General features: G+C 36.1%; 1 protein-coding gene across 3 annotated transcripts; it reads left to right on the top strand.

The window, feature by feature from the left end:
* Positions 1–308: 308 nt before the first annotated feature.
* On the top strand, positions 309–18381 carry LOC127626362 (innate immunity activator protein-like). 3 transcript variants are annotated; one of them, XM_052102100.1, is made up of 10 exons: positions 309–430; positions 4124–4238; positions 6175–6308; positions 7932–8054; positions 9462–9690; positions 9787–9834; positions 12290–12593; positions 12898–13053; positions 13614–14370; positions 17921–18381. In XM_052102100.1, exons 2-10 carry the CDS (start codon positions 4184–4186, stop codon positions 17996–17998), a joined length of 1884 nt encoding a protein of 627 aa, XP_051958060.1. In that variant the 5' UTR covers positions 309–430; positions 4124–4183; the 3' UTR covers positions 17999–18381. The 3 variants fall into 3 exon arrangements, with proteins under 3 accessions (XP_051958060.1, XP_051958059.1, XP_051958061.1); XM_052102099.1 differs by having other exon boundaries at positions 12895–13053; positions 17921–18380; XM_052102101.1 differs by lacking the exon at positions 9787–9834 and having other exon boundaries at positions 12895–13053; positions 17921–18380.
* Positions 18382–20359: the final 1978 nt, after the last annotated feature.

Raw genomic sequence — 20359 nt, 5'->3', positions numbered from 1 at the left:
TACATTAGCGTGATGTTTATGGTAGGTTAATCTGGTGCTACACCACTTTAATTATCTTTTTACACGTTTTTTACTTGTTGTGTATCTTTATGTAAGCATGCTGTTAAGAAAGACAACAGGGAACGTTAGTACAGCTGTTGCCTTTGTCAAGTAGCTACAAGGGTATGTGAGAGGAGGGAGTGTGCTGTTGTGATCAGTGAGCAGGAACACGCCCACACACACACACACACACACACACACACACACACACACACACACACACTAGCAGGTATGCACAAGTCGCACCTAGTTTCATTTAACACAACAAACTCTCACCGGCACATTTCCAGAGTTAGAGTGCGGTGTGGAGTGAGCAAGACATCACATGGATATCAACTGATTCACTTTACAGGATACTGGTGTTTTTAAGACAACCATTGGATTTCAATATGTGAGTATTTCTATTTGATAACTGTTTATTAGGCATTATATAGGTATAAGCACAGGTCAAGCCCAGTTGTCTTTTTTTCTCTCACTAGTTAGAATTGTTTAGATAATGTTTTCAATTATGATTTCTTCAGCCTGTAGAAATGCAATGTTTAGATCATAAGTTCATCCAGCATTCAGAAGCCTGGGCTACTCACAGCTTATTTTTATTAAAGGAAAGCTGAAGTTTTTATGTTGTTTGAGAACCTGTTAATTGTAATTCTGACAAGCAGTCAAAGTAATGTTAACCTAACAGTTACCTCATGTATCTATTTCTACTTGAAAATTAGTTTTGTTGGTGTAACCTAGTGTATTCAGGTTAATTTATTCATGTTAAATAATCTTTTTGTTACATCATGAAGTTGCCTACATTTGTAGGTACATTTATTCAACTTGTTTAGTTAAAAAACAAAACAAATCAGTTTATGTTTCGACTGAAAAATTCAACCTGTAGCCTATTATTGAATGTGTGAATTAGTTATTTAGCAGTATTGGTCAGGATAAAAAATTATATTGATTACCGGTAGAATAATTCATATTTATGAATATAAACAATTTATTACCTTATTAATATGACTCAGGATAGTTCATTGTTTTACTTCATTCGCATTACCCTTAAATGCATGTGTGTTTCACGAAGCATTATTACATACCTTGGGTCTTTAGTGACCTGACGCATATACCCATAATAAATTGATCTACTAAATGCCCAGCTAGTGTCAAATTTTCAAAATATTTCCAAGACAAATTAGAAAATAATAGAATATATTTTGATGTTTTATTTTTCATGTATCAAAAAGATGATGCAACAAATATAGAACAGGACTGAAATGTCATGAGACACAACTGGCTGTCAAACACATATTGAGCTACACATACACAACCTACACATATGTATTTCCTCAAGTACTTTTTGAGTCTTAATAGATGCACAACTTACATAATGTCAGTAGTAAACCCAAATGGCAATAGCCAAACCATACGGTTCATGTGTAACACTTGCTATAGTTTACTTCCATGTCATCAAATGTAAATTAAGTCAATCACTGAAACATTGGCACAACCTTGAGTAAGAAATAGCATGTATAGTACAGTTTGTATACACGCATATGGAATACTAATTCACATCGTGATATAGTAATCATTTGTATGAATGAGTACTCATTTGCCTTGTAATAAACAATGACATTTATATCCATGTTAGTAAACTTATATAGATATGAAATAATCATGAAAATATGATTTATGGAAGCACAAAAAAGATAAGTGACAATATTGCATATCTCAGGTCTTTAATGACACTTTTGGTAATGAAGCAGTTATAAAAAAATATTTTGTTTTTTTTGCAAAAAACTTTTTAACTATTTTAGAAGAGAAAGTTTGAGGAATACTAAAAGAGGTGTGGGCATAACTTACATATTTTTTTATTAAGGGGTGGAATGAACTGAGTCATTAAAGAACCAAGGTATACATGTTAGGGTTAAAGATTAACATTTAAATAAATCTGTTCTAATTTAAAGAATGTGAAAGAATTTTCCACAGTTTCAAAGTAATAAAGACGCTGCTTACACATTCAGTAATCTGACAGCTGATAATTTAATGCTCTAATATCTAACATCTGTTCATCATTTTCCAACCTGTAGATACTTGCAGCTTATTCAAGACGTTGTCATCATGATGTAGAGTTACCATCATTCTGACAGGCAGGAAGCTGGTGAGACTCTAGGTCGGTTTTGTTGTACACCGAAGAACAAATGTGTCACAAGTTGGTAGTGTCTGGACTTTGGCATTTCTGTGATGTCACATATTGTAATAATAAGACCACAAAAGAACTTTGTGTTATTGTTCTCTTTCTGTAAGGCGATAATAAAAAAAGAACTAGACCTGTCAGAATTAACGCGTTTACGCACGCGATTAATTAAAAAAGTTGAATGTGTTAATTGACATGAATCATGAACGCAGCTTCATGACTGCTATAAGAAAGTGGATAGCCACAATAAACATTAATATTTTGGAGGATGAGAGTTTAAGGGATTTAATGCCCATTGCAATAAATATGCATCCTGTGTGAAGTAATTTCAATTAGTCAAACTACCACTGGGAAGTGTTTCATGTTATTTGAATTGGTGATATTTTAGTCCATTGTCTTTATAATGTGGAAGGCTTTGTTTGGAAAATATAAATAAATATATTTATAACTATATTGTTACATATTGTTTTGTTTTCTTTCCTAAGATGGAAATAAATGAAGTATATATATTGTCAAATTTCAGTTCTTTTAAAATCTGTGATTCATGATTAATTTTAATTTTAATCAACAGCACTGAATAGAACAAATTATTTTTCTTCTTTTTTATTTTTATTAAAGCAAGGACAGCTGGACATTGAATGACAAAATTTCAATTGGTCAGAGTTGCTTGGAAGTCTGTTTCATACTGAAAGCGAAAGGAGTGCGTGAGCAGCGCATGTTTTTCAGCGCACAAATTAACAGGTTATAGTATTCACACAGGGCATGTGAGCTGCTTCAAATGGACATTCGATTCCTTGCGCTGAAAAGGTGCATCTCTCTCTCGTTGCTGGTTTAACTTTTAGCTGAAATGATTGTACTGTACAACACCTGTGGCAGCTAGTCTACAATCATATATTAGAGCTCCTTGTATGCATGAAGCAATTTCCATTTGGATGACCACATTGTGTAGGTTTAGGCTTTGTGCGTATTAGATTGAACAGATGCAAAAATAATAATGACAAAAAACGGCCCATCTCCACGATGCACTGTACATCTCGGTTAAAAAAAATTAACCGAGATGTACAGTGCTATGATAAACCGCAACTTTTTCGCAACAATTACATTTGTTATTATTCTCAAAGGCCTATTTCTGATGATCAATTTATAATTTGTGGCCATTATTGAAATAAATATTTCAAATAGTGACCAAGAAATCACTTTATATTTGTATAGAGCTACAGCTCTGTCACGCAGCCAGTGTGTTAGCTGCTTTTGTTACACTGCAGTTTCGCGTATGCACTGCTTTGGCGTGTGGTATGAAACATTCTTAACACTGAGCAGAGGAGACATAGTCACAGTCATGTTTTCACATGCTGGTTAGTCATAGTCATGCTTGCACAAGTTAATTCACAATTGTCTTATGACAAATAACATGCACACCAATCTGTAGCTTTTCGCAATACTTTTTAAATTTCACATAAGTAGTTATGAAAAACTGTTTTAATATTGTTGCAAGGATAATTAATCACAAGTGAATGTTATGGGGCATGGCAATCCTCTTCATTAATCTTCTCTCTTGGGAGCATTCCTGTGTTGTAATCTAAGCATAGCACGCCTTTGTTCCTCCTGGAAAAATGTAAATTGTCAGATTCAGATGGATGTTTAAGGGAAGAGTACTAACCTGAGATCCTGCTGATGGTGCATAGCTTAGAGGTTTGATTTTTAGTGGCCCTGTGAAAACTATTGCTGTTAGATTTAGTCTTCTGGAATCTGCTTTGACCCCTGTGGCTTTGGGTCAGGAGACCGGTCACGGCTGAGGGGCTAAGTGGCTCCACGAGACCGGTTTTGTTCACTTTGGCTTGAACAGCTAAATTAGTCTCTGGTTAGTGAGTGTACATGAGTGTAATAAAAGTTGTGTTCACTTTTTAGGAAATCGTGAACTCCGAGAAAATCAAGGCTTTCGCTTCGAAGACCACATGACTGGCTGACATGGAAGGGAAAGAGGAAATTAGTGATACAGACAGTGGGGTTATTCTACATTCTGGTATGTTCAGCCTCAATTGAATTACAAGTCAGTCACCATTCACTTACTTTCATTGTATGGAAAAATAAACATATCCTTTTGTGTTCTATGGAAGAAAGTAAGTTATATGAGTTTGGAACAAGTGAAGAGTTTGATTTATTGTTGTTTATTGATTGCTTGTTGCATTCTTTCCCACAGATCTAGAACTATGTTCTGTCTGTCTCTCACAATGGGACATAAATTTAGACCTTATAACTTCTTTTTTCTGTGCAGCCAAACTTGTAAATTTTTGACATTGTTTAGTTATCTCTTTGTGTGGTCACAAGATTGCTTGAAAATGTATGTTAAAGAATTCTGTAGATAATCTCTCAAGACATGCCAGAGGTGTTTGCCTCCAGTCACCGGACACATTAGAAGTAAATCCTTTGTTGTCACTCAATTAGCCGCATTGTGAAGGAAAACCACTGGTCGTCACCTTCAGTTTCAAGTTTGATCATATCACTGCTATTTTGGAATATTTGTTTCCTGAAAGTCTATTAGCTTTCGAAATACACAAAGAGAAAGTAAATAGTGTGTTAATCTTTGATTGAAATGAATGTTTTAACACTGATTATAAAATAGTATCCTTGGGCTCCTTGATTGTGAAAGATCAGATGCAGTGTTTGCGGTTTCTACAACAGTATTTAATACAAACTGTATTTGGACACTTAAGTCACATTTAAAAATGTGTTAATGTCATTATATTATGTAATAAAATATAAAACCAAGTGGCATCTTCATTAAAGAAAATTAGCACAAGCAATCCTTTCACACAAAAATGCACATATATCACAAAAGATATTTTTAATGGAGATATGATTTGTTTTTATAATAGTTCAGTGCAAGTCAATGGGTTACAACACTTCCAAGCTCCAAAAAGACAAAATTAGCATGAAGGTAATCCAGATGACTTGTAGTTTAATCCATGAATTCTGAAGCAATTTGATTGCTTTTGAGTAATCAAGCTTCAAATCATGAATTACAGTGTCACAGATCACTTCAGAAGACATAGATAAAACCACTCGAGCCGTATGGATTACCTTTTTGCTGCCTTTACGTCCTTTTTGGAGCTTGGAGGTGTTGAACCCCATTGACTTAAATTCTATGAATATAAACACATCATACCTCCATTAAAATATCTTAATTTTTGTTCCACAGAAGAATGAAAGTTATTAGAGTTTGAGATGACAGAAGGGTGAGTAAATTATAAGAGAATTATCATTTTTGGGTGAACTATTCCTTTAAGACAAATTTTATTTGGACACATTCTTGTTGTCAAATATAAGTCTGAAAGGCATACTGTCAAAGTATGTACTGTATTTGATGAAGGATGCACTTTTCGGCCGGTAAAACATTATTTAGGTGTGCATGCAAGTAGTACGAATATGTTCCGGACATACTTCATCTTGGTGCATGGGTATGACTGGAATAAATTATGTATTAATAACAACCGTGAAAATAATCTAATCTGGCTTTGTTAAACAAGCACAATTTAATCACATCAAACAACTATATTGGAATATACAGTACTGTGTATCATTTACAGTTGAAAAGAGCTGTCCAACACCTGGTTTACCACTGTTCGTTCAAATCCAGTTTTTTGAATAGGATGTCTCGTCAGCTCCCGAGGGATTATGGGATCGTAAATTGTCCAGTCTATTCGCACTTCAGAATCTCACCAAATTATATAGTTGGGAAGTATGGATATTCGGGTGTAGTGTTAGTTTGATATTTTGTTTTCTAATGCAATGACATGCATACATCATGTCTAAATGTGTCCAAATACTTGATGGAACCCCTGCATATCATTTATACTCCCTAAATTATTGTGAAACAAGGAATGATTCTTTATTAGTGCAGATCTTCTGTTTTTATTTTAAAACTGCTCCTCATCTAGGTGTGTTTTAATGTGTTGCAGGGCCTGACAGTCCAAACACAGTGATGAAGGACGTGAATACTCACACTCGGGCCATGAAACTAAAGCAGCAGGCTCTGGAGGACAGGCTGAAGCTGTGCTTACTGGAGCTCAAGAAACTCTGTATCAGAGAGGCTGTGAGTTACCATTTACACTCATGAACAGACAAACACTGATCTACCAAAACACTCCTAATGATAGATAAGAGGTTTTTCAACTGGAATAGTGATGTCAAAAGTACTGGTACTTTGGTACCAAGTCGATACTAAAATGAAATAGAGGTAACGAGTGTTTCTACAGGACCGATAGTACCGAGCATCAACTCAGTTCAGTCACCGTGCGCTCTCTGACTCACAGAGGGCTGCTTACAAATGCTAACATGCTCATTTGTTCTGATACTTCTTTTAAATAGAAATGGACAATTAATCAAATTGCGATATGTCCTGGAGTGAATATTAAACCAGAAATGGAGGTGATTTAATTAAATAAATATACAGTGTGCATGTGATGTGAAGTGAATGTGTGAAGCTGCTCACATGTTGAAAACATAGACTAATCAAAACACCATGCTCATTCAATGTGATGCGCCCAGCTCCTGCAGACTATATATAATTAAATTGCTGCATTTTGCACTTCAGTACTCACACTGGGTCATATAAACAACATCTTATCCAGAAAGACTATAGTATGAAGCTGCCGACTTCATGTTATAATAAAAGTTGGATTCAAAATAAAAGCTTTAAAACATGGCATTCAGAATTTATTTGGAAAAAGTAAAACTTTTTGAAAAATTTATAGAATTTTGAAAACACACAATTTCATAGGGTCCTACTTAAAAAAAAAAAAAACTTCAAGCAATGTTTACTTAAAAACACGACTAAAACATGCTATTGTTTTAATTAATTACACTGAAATTGTATATTTTAATAGGCTAAAGTAGTGTGTTCAATAGCATATTAACTATTCTGTGGTATCGAAATTGGTATCGCTCATGAAATTTTACTGGTATAAGTACTATCTTCTAAAATGTTGGCAACACTACACTGGAATTAGGAAATTAGAGGGGACTTCCATTGTAGGCTGATAGCATCATGCTATTAATGTAAACTGAATCAACCCTTCAGCCTAAAATACTTGGTGACCAAATTCCCCAAATAAGACGTTAAGTCACAGAAATGCATCATTGTTTCCTGTTGGAATCACATGCAGGGACTTGTCCAGGTTCCACAGTCTCTGTCATTACACCTTTACTCTGTCACAATAGGTAATGCCAAAGAACTGTGTGTGTGTGTGTATCATCCGTTTTAGAAAGGCTTTACCCTATTGTGACTCATTAAAGAACTGTGGGCATTTGTTTTTTGTTTCATATAAAGATTGATCTATAAAAATGTATGCTGGCATGGATTTGGAGAAGATGGATAGCAGGTTTAGTTAGGCAGGTAGGGCTCTTGGTACAGCTTAAGAAAAAACAGAACAGGCTTGCATAATGTAGCATAATGAACAACAGGCTTGCATAATGTAGCAGTTGAAAGCCGCAACTTGTCTTGACTCGCTGAGGAGTTTAACACTGCAGAAATGGGAATTCTGGATAAAGGTGTGCTTGTAATAACTTGTTTGGGACATGCACATTGTTCTTTTTTTATTTAGTTGTTTAAATATGTAATTACACTTACAAATTATTGTGACAAATTACAGATCTGCTTTCTGTGATCTATTTGAAATACCCATCATAAGGGTCTGAATTCCCTCTTCTCTTCCAGGAGCTCATAGGATGTTTGTCCTCAGACTATCCCCTGTTACCTGGTGAGAAGACCCCTCAAATTCGCAGGCGCATTGGAACTTCTTTTAAACTTGATGAACCGAGTATCCTACATAGAGCTGAGGTAAAGACCCGAACTGACAAGTTAACATATTTACTAAAAGTCAACAATAAACCCTGTTCACAAACCATTTTAATTCTGTTATGTGATACATTAACGGGATATTAAAAAAGAAAAAATGTAGGATGGGACTTGAGCAGACCTGAATGCTTGTTTATTAAAACAATGCCAAAATATCTGTTTGGCTGTTGGTTAACATCCAATAGAGTGCAACAGTGCCCTTCCACTTTTTTAGCCGCTTGGCTTCCAGAAGTATTTTTTCCATAGATTTTTTAGAAAATCCTTCATAAAAGCATTCTAAGCATGAACCAAACCAAGCAGTTCCAAAAGTGAATCACAACATTCCAAACTTTTTTAAGCAAAAAAGTATTTGAAAATCTGACAAAAAGACAAAGGTACAAGACTGTGTACTTAAAGTCTTTCACAAGGGAACTACATTCCTATGTAGAATTGAAAAAGACATAATCGAATAAAAATATATATATAAATATTGATTTTAGTATGTTTATTGTAAGTATAGAAACAACATATTTTACATTTATTGCTAAATATTCCTACATATGCAAACATTTACGTAGTTTAAGGGGGTCACAGTGCGTCATGGACGTTTGTCGGGCTTTGTTGGACACGGTTCTCTGATTGGTGGATCTTTTTCTACTGAACCATGGGTAGTGTATTTGTTCACCAGGAATTCCACTAGTAAACATGATTTTAAACATTAAAGTTGAAATAACACGGACTGATGTCATCAAGTGAGGCTTATACCATCGATAGTTAATATCGAAGCTCATGGTAGGTCTGTCTTTAAAGGTTTATAAGCTATCGTTAAAAATCACTTCGCCTATAGAAAATTAATGGGATTTTTAATTCCGGAACCTGACCACAGGGGCGCTTTAACGCATGGGCTTATACCAGCTGAAGCCCAGGGGCCTACAACAACTGTAGTGCTTGTTCAATGCACAGTATTGCACCCCCCGCAATATTACTTTAATGGGTTACAGTGAGGAACTAACAGTGAAGTTGGATGGGGACAATCTGTAAATGTTAAAATACTTACTGTTTCAAAAGTATAGCCACAAGGCATAATCCTAAAATGAATGTAAAAATCTAAATTTTAAACAACATTATAGCTGAAGCAATACACAAGTTTTAATGTAAGTGCTTTTATAAAATGATAGGCTTTACATTTCTACCTTTAAACCCTCCAAAAATGTACCTCATTCGCTTTCATTGTAGGTGCCTCACTGTAACTTCGATTTTTGCTTCTTTTTACTTGTTAAAAAAAAGGGGATGAGTCAAAATAATTTTTTGTGGTAATCCACATTATGCCACAATTGCTGTTGATTAATCTTATTGAACATGGAATATTCCTTTAATCTTCATTCACATAATTAAAAATATGACACACAGGACTCTGAGCTGAGCTCTGTGGAGGCTAATCTGGCTCTGCAGCATCAGATAAAAGTGGCGGCCCAGAGGCTGTGCCAGGAGGAACATCTCAGCAAGGCGGTGAAGAGAAGTCGTCTACAACAGTACCAGCTTGAGGAGAGGAAACTCAAAGATCTGCAGGAAGCTGCATTCAGGTTGAGGCTGGAACATGGCCGATCCTCACCACGCCCTGGCATGATTGCACAGAGAGGTCAGCACAATTGTTTGTTAGATCTTAGTGGGTTTTTAACAGCTTGATTATCAAAGATCATCTTGTTCTTATGTTTATCTGTGTTTTTGGATCAAGGTACTTCAGACGATAGTTCATTGTGTGACTCGGCGGTGTTAGATGAGGGTAAGTGAAAACTAGTGCTGCACGATTAATCGTATCGCAATCATGATGTCAGCCTGTGCGATTATATGACGGCAAAATGCTGCGATTTTATTCAATAAGTGGATGTGACAGCCCATTCTCTCTGAGACCTCTTTGCCCATACACAGCTAATAAAAAGATGACCAGTCTATAATGATGACACATGAGACAAGAGGAGCGCTGCAGCTCGAGTGTCTGATAGAAACGCAGATCACAGCTTGGCGATATATCTTTATTTCATCCTTAATTAAGCTTCAAATAGTACTGGAGCGTGCCATTTAAATAAGCACAAACTCCAAAACTGTCATTCTCTGTGTGGTCAGAGCTGCTTCACCCAGTCTTGGAAGAGACCCAATCTGAGTGGGAGTCGAGACAGGGAGAGATTTATAGTTCCGCCGGCTGATGCACACTCTAACACAGAGACGCTCTTCTCTCCCCCCCGCTGTCTGCAGCTCGCAACGTGTTGCATCAATGATGAGAACATCATGATAAGATCAGTCTTGTGTGAAAAATAACACTAAAATTATAACAACAATAATATAATATATATATATATATATTGGTTTTGGATAGACAAGATTGACAAATGCTTATCAATAATACTCTTATGGCTAAAATGTTTACAGTTTTCATTGACTGAAACTACATAAAAAAATGCAAAGACTTTGTCAAACAAAACAGCTAAAAACAATCAAAAGAAATAGGATACGGTTGACTAAATATGATAAAAACTAAAAAGTACATTTGACACAGGATTAAAACTAAGATTCAATAAAAAAAACAGCTGACAAAATTACCACTAGTATTCAGTTGCCAGGTCATTAGAAGTGTATTAACACAAAGCCAATGTTTACATGTTTTTAACGTCACTTTTTTGATCAGTATGGTACCACCTCCGCCTCATTTTGAGCCAGGAAAAACCCTGGTTATATGGCGATATTTTGGCTTTAAGATAACCGACACTGAGCAGAGAGAGGTACTGTGCAAAATTAAAGTGGCTACATCACGTGGCAACACAACAAATTTATATCAGCACCTGAAACATCACAGAGAAAAGTAGAAAAGTGAGATTTCAGAAAATGATCCACACACTGGACAAGAGATACCAGCGATAAGTAGAACTTTTTAGAAAGAGGATTTGGAAATACCAGTTGGTCATTTAAAAAAAAAAAAACAACAACAACAACCGTTTCAGTGGTTTGATTGAGTGAACCACACTTTTATATCCAGTTTCCTTTTCAAAAGAGTTTATACAAAGTACATGTTACATCCTGCTTAAATGTCCCTGTTTGTTTGGACAATCTTATTTTCATGAAAATTTGTATGTTCTTATTTATTGTTCTATTTTATTTAGGTGTAATATTGAGAAAATAACAAGTTTGCAGTAATGCAAAGATGTTATTATTTAATTTTGTACAAATATAATTTTAATTTGAAATCACTGTTATTCATTTATAGTTGTTGTTGCTAGTTTATATGTTTGAGTTGAGAAATACACATTTCAGCATTATCAATAATCTATTTGTGCATTTTCCTTGATAACCAAGCAAGTTGACTCATGATACCATTTGTTTATAATATCGCAATTGCATATCGCAGTATTAGCCTCAATAATCGCAATATGACATTTTCCCCAAATCGTGCAGCCCTAGTGAAAACAATATTTTGCCTGCCTTTTTTTTAAAGACATTGAAGGATCTGAAATGAATGTGGGTAGTTTACATGACAAGTTGAGCAGTGGCAAAAATGTCTTGCAATGTGACATTCTGTGCTTCATCTAAAACTATTTTAAACCAGCATTTTCTTATCCATTTAATTTTTTATGACCTCGTACTAATTGAGAGGCTATACAGAATATTTGTACTTTTAAAAATTCAGTCACAAAGCAGATCTATTTAAATTGGTCAATAGAATCAATAAAAATGGTGAAAAACAACATGTATAATACCTTCCCTTATACATAAAGTTGGGTTTATAAAACGGAGTCAAAGATTTTAAAAAGTCTGGGATTCAAAATCTAATTTAAACCCAGAGATAAAAAATTTTTTTAGGATGTTGAACATTTTAAAACGATTCATTGTCTACAATACCCAGCTAAAATCTATAAGAAATATCTAACTCCTTTGTACAAAAGATGCTATTTGAAACATTCTTAAATCATGGTGGATAATAATGTTTTGCACAAACTTGTGGAGCTAAAGCTAGCTCAGAGCATGCTGTCATTAAAACATTAGGCGGACATACTGTGGCAAACTTTAAAAAATGTATTTCAATTTTGAAATGAACTATTATGCTGAAAAATAAAACTGTAATAAATTATAAAAATGTCCACTGTATACTGTATATACATTTCAGTCTAAAATCTTGATTGTGAAATTTTTTTTTTATGTCCATGTTATTTGTCAACTATACAATCTCTTTCTCGTCCATTTTTCAGAGGAGCTAACAAGTCAGTCTTCCCAGCTTTCTACAGAGCCTCCTGCTCATGCTGTAGACCCTCACCCTTCACCCCCAGGCATCTCTCATCCCCCTCCTCATACACCCACAGGCCCCTCTTACAGGCGCCCTGAGTCCATTCCCCGCCAAACCCCCACACAATCACTAGAGGACTTACACCCCTTCCAGAGCCCAATCCTAGAGCATGACCCTGCCCCCATTCAAAACTCTCCATGGAAGGAGTCGAGTCTGGACCAGCCTTATCAGAAACAGAAAAGATCTCATTCTAGTAGTACCAAATCCAGGTATGTTTATCTTTTTTGTTCTTTGAACCCTTTACAGTGCAAAGAACATTCATCATGTCAAAAGTATGTAAGCATGACCTTATAGACAGAACTTGGTCATTAAGACAGCACATAGTAATTGTTTGGGTGGGTACAACCACACCTCTTTTTTAATGGCCTTTGAGGCAAATGTCTCAGTTGATTGACAGAGCAAGTACTGTTGTCAATTTAGTACATCATGAGGAAACTATACAGCTGTGTAGTTTCTGTTATTGTGTCATCATAATTGTCAAAGCAACTGTTTTTGTTTTGTTTAAATCAGTAGTCCTGCTGTTACCCTCACCTTGCCTCCTCTGGAAGTTTGTCTTGCGGAGGCTGGACTACCACTGCAGATACCCACCCACACAGCCCTGAGACACACGCAATCTTGCAGTGCACCCTCCACTCCAGAGATGCACCTGCGCAGACGACAATCCCTCAGGTCTACTTGCAATTCACTCACACACCTGGGAATGTACAGCATTGCTGTTTTTTAATAGTTCCATGCTTTAGATCAGTGTTTCCCAACCCTGTTCTTTGAGACACACCCATTTCAGGTCTTGTAATCTACTAATGGATGCTTTTCAGATTTCTTCATTATTGTTGACAAAATCCAAAAAACATTAGTCAATGCACATTTTCGTCCATAGCTTTGTTGACGAGATTAACACTGATTGTGCATTCCCATCTGCTCCAACAGCAAAAGAAAAGTTTTTCAGATGAATGCCAGGGTAATATAAGACAAAATAATTAAGAAATTGGAAGTATAAAAAAGGTTTACAAACTTTACACTAAATAAGGCGGTACGGCGTCATCACAGTCTGTGAAAAGGGTCCGTTAGCTGATGAGTTGGTTAGGAGGACATTCAATATGTTTAGTGTAAACAGGATTGGAAATCACTTCAATAGAAGACCAATATTTGTATATTGTGGATATTGTACTTGTATTGTACTTAAATCTTGACAAATCCATTGACAACCCTATCATTTTTCACTTTGACAGAGTTCCCAACACTGAGCTGACTTATGATCCAGATCGGGAGCATGGGCGCTCTAGGGGTCCCAGGAGACTGTTAACAGACTTTGCGTTGTCATCACCAGACTACTCTCCTTTGAGATTAACTGGAGGAAACCTGATATACTACTCCAGCTCTGAGGACAGCAACTCTGAGCACTCTGTCCATTCGTACACCAGCTCACCCTGCCAGGAGCACCCTGGGGAACTGCCGTGGCACAACCAACCACAGTATGGATACCAATACGGCAGCTTCGCCGATAACAACGTACCACAGCGATATTCCCCTACCAACTTCTACAAAAACACCCAGAACCAGTCCTCACCTAGTTTTTCCAGGGGGTATGTAGAGGATGGATGGGGCCATCATTTAGATATGGATACCGGAAGGTTATATATAAGCCACCATGCCCCTTCCCCTGCTTACTCCAATGGCCACTATGAGTACTGCTATAATGAGGCTTTGCCTCACCAGCAGCAAACTTGCAGGATTTTACCTGCCCATATGAGACTGTCGCGGGCCCCTTCACTAAGAGAGTATCCTCCTAACCATCCGAGCAGAGGCCTACCTCGCCAGGTGGTGTCAGAGGAGCTCAAATCTTGGCGTCATCGCAGCCAACTCCGACCGCCTCGACAACAATCGCTGGACCGAAACAGGCAGGACACGCTCCACATCCGGAATCCGTCAGGACGAGAGTCACCACTTACCCTTTCCCACCACCACCACAAGTTCCAGGAACAGCAGGTAAACAGTTGTTCCTCTCTGTCACTTATTATAAATGGATGGGAAATGTTTTGACCTGCAAAGAGTGGGGAAAAAACTCCAAATATGCAACTGTCTTGGCTCTTTGTGAAATAGAATACCACTGTATGGCCTCGTTGTCATGTATCAATCTGTTGGAGAGGAATTTCCAGTGAAAGCAGATATGCACTGCCCAAGCCTGTCTGAGGAATCATGTCTGTTTCCTTGATGCTCGGAGTGAGATCACTACTAGAACTAGGTGTGGTGTTTAGTTATAAAATAACTTTTGATTGCAATTAGATCAGGGAATGGCACAATAGCGAACCATACTCAAATAATAAATGATCCTTTTCATAGACTGTGATGATGCATTTCTGCCTTGATTTAGCTGGGTATTGTAAATCTAGCATTTTATTATTATTATTATTATTAATTTTTAAATCAAATGTAAATTTTACAGCTGCTCAGGAAATGAGAGTAAATTTGCAATCTTTCTCTCTTCTGACTTAACATAATTGTGGATTTTTTCTTTTGCTTTTGGAGCAATAGGAACGTAAAAATAATACTTGCCGTTGTCTCCCATGTACCTCTAAAGAAGATGAAACTGCTTAAGGCCTGATATACTTCATACAAAATTGAAGAACTAACTGCTGTGACGTCATTTAGAACAAAATCTGGACAAAAAGTTGTTTTTGCATTCGTTTCGGTGGTTTGTTACAGCTTACCATGGCAAACATTTAGGAAAACTTATAACACCGGCTGCTAAACACTTCCTTACTTAATTCTCATAGAATGAGGCATAATGTCATTGATAACACATTTTAATGTCACATTATTTAAGGTTTTTCTGAGCATCCTCATATTTAAATGTACTTCTAAATGCCTCCTACAGCAGTGTGGTGGGTGTCTGAATGTTCACAAACAGTATACCATTGCTCGGTTGTTTAGAAATGTCGTTTTACCCTTGAACAAAGAAATGAAGAAGAACTTCTCCGGAAGTATACCCGGAAGTACTGTATATGCAAAATAAATGCATCAAATACTTGATCAGATGGATCTGCACAAGTAATCAACTAATTGAGTACATTCTGCACCAACTGCTCGACTATTTAAAACACTACCTGAATGTTGCAAATTGATTTCCCTTTGCGTATTTACCTGCCATAGGCAATGCTGAATTATACGGTACTTTCCCTCTGAATATTTCACCAAATCTATGAACACCAGCAGAGCACATTTTCTAAAAAGCAAGCTTTCACCTCTTGTTTTTATGATGTGAAATTATAAAAATGTGACTGCCTTTATTTAGACTCAAAGTTTATATATGTGCATTACCCTAATGATGTCAGTACTGGTTTCTGTTTAAGCTCTGAGTGAGTGCAAAGTTTTTTTATTGTTATTTTTGTATTTTTCCATTGACATTGATGCATATTATTTATTTAATTTCTACCAAAACAAAACCATAGTTAGTTCATTTTTAAACCATTCTTGGTAACATTTGAGAATAAAACAAAATGTAAATTTCAGGTACGTGGCATTCTTTTTCTTTTCTTTTTTCCTCCCCTTTTCTCCCCAATTTGGAATGCCCGATTCCCAATGCACTCTAAGTCCTCGTAGTGACTCGCCTCAATCCGGGTGGCGGAGGACGAATCTCAGTTCCCTCCGCGTCTGAGACCGTCAATCCACTCATCCATCAAGTGACTTGCTGAGCACTTTACATCCAAACACAACTCACTATGCACCTCACTGAGAGCGAGATCCACATTATAGCGACCACGAGGAGGTTAACCCATGTGACTCTACCCTCCCTAGCAACCAGGCCAATTTGGTTCCATAGGAGACCTGGCTGGTGTCTCTGAGCAGACCCTGGATTCGAACTCGTGACTCCAGGGGTGGTAGTCAGTGTCAATACTCGCTGAGCTACCCAGGCCCCTAGGTACATGGCATTCTTGTTATTTTTACATACATTTTAATTTACAAGTAATTGATTACTCATTCTTTGTGGGTTAGAGTGCTTGATTACAAAATGACTGGTACTTGATAATGCCCATCCCGATTATGTACACACTTATACAGGTTTTCATTCACAGCCTTTTCCCATTACACACACGACCATGAAGTTTCCCATTAACACAACACTCGAGTGGGAAAACACACACTCAAGGTTGATCTGCTTTTGTCGTTTTTTCATTCAAGCTTATGGTGGCTATAAAAGCGTGTGAACTTGATATCTATGTGAGCATTCCATTCCTCAGGGACAAAAGCCTGATTGGGAGGAAGGAATCTGTGATAGTGGCCCAACCTATTAGCTTCTTTCATTTCACCATGAATGCCAGATAAGTCGTTTGGTCAATGCTCCTTTACTCTATTTGTCCAACTTTGGATATCCCTCTTGCAACATTTTAATAACTGGCATGTTCCCAAGTGAAACCAATAGGTGTCAGTTTTTTGTATTGCTTGGCATTATATTGAATAGTGTATAAGGTGTCAGGAATACACCAGTATACCTGAGCATATATTATGGTGTCACTCATCAAACCACATCACACTCCATTGTTAATATGTCAGAAGGGTAATTCCTAAAGACCAAATAATATTAAATTTAATCCATTACTAATTGGAGTAGTACTTAGAAGAGTAACCATAAACTACTTGGTGAAGTTACCATAAAATGTGCAAGTTTCAAAGAGATAATACTGAATTCGGTGCTGGAGAATGCAGTACACGTGTACCAACAAGTCCACATAACAAATTATTGAAATTCTCTGTTTAATTCATTTGTGTGCAATTGCTTTAGACTCAAGTAAATTGAGGAACTTGGGTTGTGCAATGATCCACATTGACTCATTTAGAAACTAAGCAGCAACTAAAGGAATCTGACAAAGTAACATTTCAGCTTAATCAAATGTCTTTATCTACATACATACTTTAAGGTTTAGTTGTTGGTTAATTTAGTTATTTCTAAGCTGAGCACTGTCACTGGTCTTTAATCGTTCCTTTGTTTATTTAGAATGTATGTGGGAATATCATGCCTGAGACACACATTTGCTACTTTCCTATATTATGTTTCAGTTGTCTGTAATGATTTACAGAGTCATGTGTTTCAAAAAAGGGGGGAAGCTGGGGTGGTATTGAAGACAACTACTTAAAGGTCTTAATATCTTATCTCTGACCTTTACGTTGTTTGATCCATCTTCTCCAGTGAATAGTGCTCTAACACAGTGAAATGTAATCTCTGCATGTGGAAATATGGGGACAGAATAGAGCAAATTCTGTACATGCAATCTGAAACATTCAATCAGTGCCTTGTTTGACTGGAAGAATATGGCGTGACCTCCATGATTTAAGACTCAGCTGTTGTGTAACCCTGGTTAGATTTTAAACACACCTTAGTCAACACCACAGAGCTGCTGATTGTGCACTCACTCCCTGCTTGTGCTTACTATTAAGACTACACAGTCAATAATACGGAGAGCTCAAGTGTGAAACTGATGCAAACAGATTTCCCCATGAAGGTGTAGTGATCTCTTTTCTTTTTGCTTTGCTCCTCCAGGTATCTCAGAAACAGGCCATTCTGAGGACTCCAGAAAGGATGTACGAGGATGACTCTGAGGTTGCCAGCCAGGTGTAAACACCTTTCCTGAAACCTTGGACACACTTCTGACAAGAGTCCTATTTATTCAATAATTTATTGAGCTGATGGACTGAAGTAAAGACTTGAGATTTTTAACATTGAACAACATTTAGAGATATTTCAAGCTTTTTTGCAATCATTTAAAATGGCTTGTCCTAAAATATGATATGACAAAGTTTTACTGTGAAAGATCAAGTTTTTTATGTCTTATAGTTTTTTTATTGATAAACTTAAGGAAAGTTTTTTTGTATGATGAAATAAATCTAGTTTGTTACTAATTTTGGTAACACTTTACAATAAGGTTCCATTTGTCAACATTAGTTAACATTAACTATTAATAAACAATACTTTTACCACATTAATTAATCTTGATAATGTACATTTTAACATATAGTAATAATGTGTTTTTTTTTTTTTTTTATCAAAAGTTGTATTTGTTAGTTATTAACCAAAGATTATAAAAAAATATATGTATTGTTAATTGTTTGTTTATGATAACTAATGCATTAACTAGTGTTAATGAATGGAACTTTATTGTAAAGTGTTACCCTAATGTTTTATGTTTCTTGTTTTGTGTATTTTGATACTGGGCTGAATAAATAAAGTAAAAATATAATTTGGAATTATTCTTCATTCTGGTGTATTAATTCTATTACACTGTATTAATTGTATTGATAGTTTTGATTTACAAAGTAAATCTTCAAATGGGAAATAATTATTAGTAAAAAATGTAAATGTTGTATAAACCACCTGGCATAATCACAGTGTTCCTTTTTAAATCTTTATATATATTTTTTCAATTAACTATGCAAAACTATTAAAAAGGGAAAACATTATACATATTACCATGGTCTTTTTTATCAAGTAATGCACACAACAAAAATCTAAAATAAATACATCTGACAACATGTATGCAAATATTCGAGTAAAATTGCCAATTTTACAGGAAAAATGACACAAAAAAAGAAATGGGCTAAATTATTCCAAAGGCAAAAGAGATCTTTTATTTTTTTGGCCCAGACCTTGTACTTTATTGGTCAGGAACTATGAGTATGAATAAAAATTATACTTGAACTCTTCACTGTACGTTTTAAATTCAATTAAAATTTCTCAGTACCGGAGCAGCTTATGTGGACGACGTTGTCACATGGTACCTGTTACTTTTTTCATCGCAGGTCAGATTCGACCAATCACAGGCGCATATGATTAATGGATCATTGTCGTTGACTCGTGTATAGAAATTGCTGACATGGAAATCTATTTCGTATGTGTAGCACCAATGATTTGGTACTTATTTATATTTTAAACGATTATATATTTTATTGTAGAAATGTATCCAATAATGGGATTTTAATGAAGCGCAACTGAAGGCTATTAAATCACATCGCGCCTCCTTGAGGAAGACCGTTTTTAATTTAAAAATAAACAATATGGTTAGTCACATTTGTCGCTGCCAAAAATACAGACCTGTTCCATTTGATTCAATGAGATTTTAGAATGAAATAACGTCATTTCCTGAATTTGTCGTCTGGACTTACATTGACACCTAGTGGTGTGGATGCAGCATCATTCAAACGCAATAGTTTTCAGTTACCAACTCCATTTTAGAAATGCACAATTCACAGTCAGGCATAATGAACTTAATTCATGAGTAAATGGTCCAATAACAGCGCAGTTACTGAGATTAACCAAGTAGTGCCGCTGGTCATGTGATCATAACATGGCAGCCCCCATGGGCGGACCCTCTCCATGTAGAATAAAACAGCTTTTATAAGGTCACTGATTTGACTCCAGTCTTCATCTCATGTGAGTGCTCATGATATTATACATGTTTCAAAATTAATATAAATTTTTTAGGAGTAAAACTTATTTAATGAGAAAAGAATTACTGAGTGCACCTCTAAAGGGATAGTTCAACTAAAATGAAAATTATATCATCATTTACTCACCCTCATCCCATCCCAGATGTGTATGACTTTTTTTTCTTCTGCTGAACACAAACGTAGATTTTTATACGAATATCTCAGCTCTGTAGGTCCATACAATGAAGTGAATGGTGGCCAGAACTTTGAAGGTTTGAATTCTGCCATTATATGCTTTTTGGACCTTCAAAGATTTGGTCACCATTCACTTGCATTGTATGGACCTACAGAGCGGAGATGTTCTTCTAAAAATCTACGTTTGTGTTCAGCAGAAGAAAAGAAAGTCATACACATCTGGGATGGCATAAGGGTGAGTAAATAATGAGATCGTTTTCATTTTGTGTGAACTATCCCTCTCCCTTCATCGCGACAAACAATCTTGCGCTGAAATTACGCAGTAAATTTATATAACGCGTCATTTCCACATACAGTCAAG

This window comes from Xyrauchen texanus, chromosome 32, assembly GCF_025860055.1.
Source record: "Xyrauchen texanus isolate HMW12.3.18 chromosome 32, RBS_HiC_50CHRs, whole genome shotgun sequence".
NCBI lineage: Eukaryota > Metazoa > Chordata > Actinopteri > Cypriniformes > Catostomidae > Xyrauchen > Xyrauchen texanus.
Note: the sequence above shows the minus strand (reverse complement) of the source record. Positions and strands in the feature narration are given on the sequence as shown.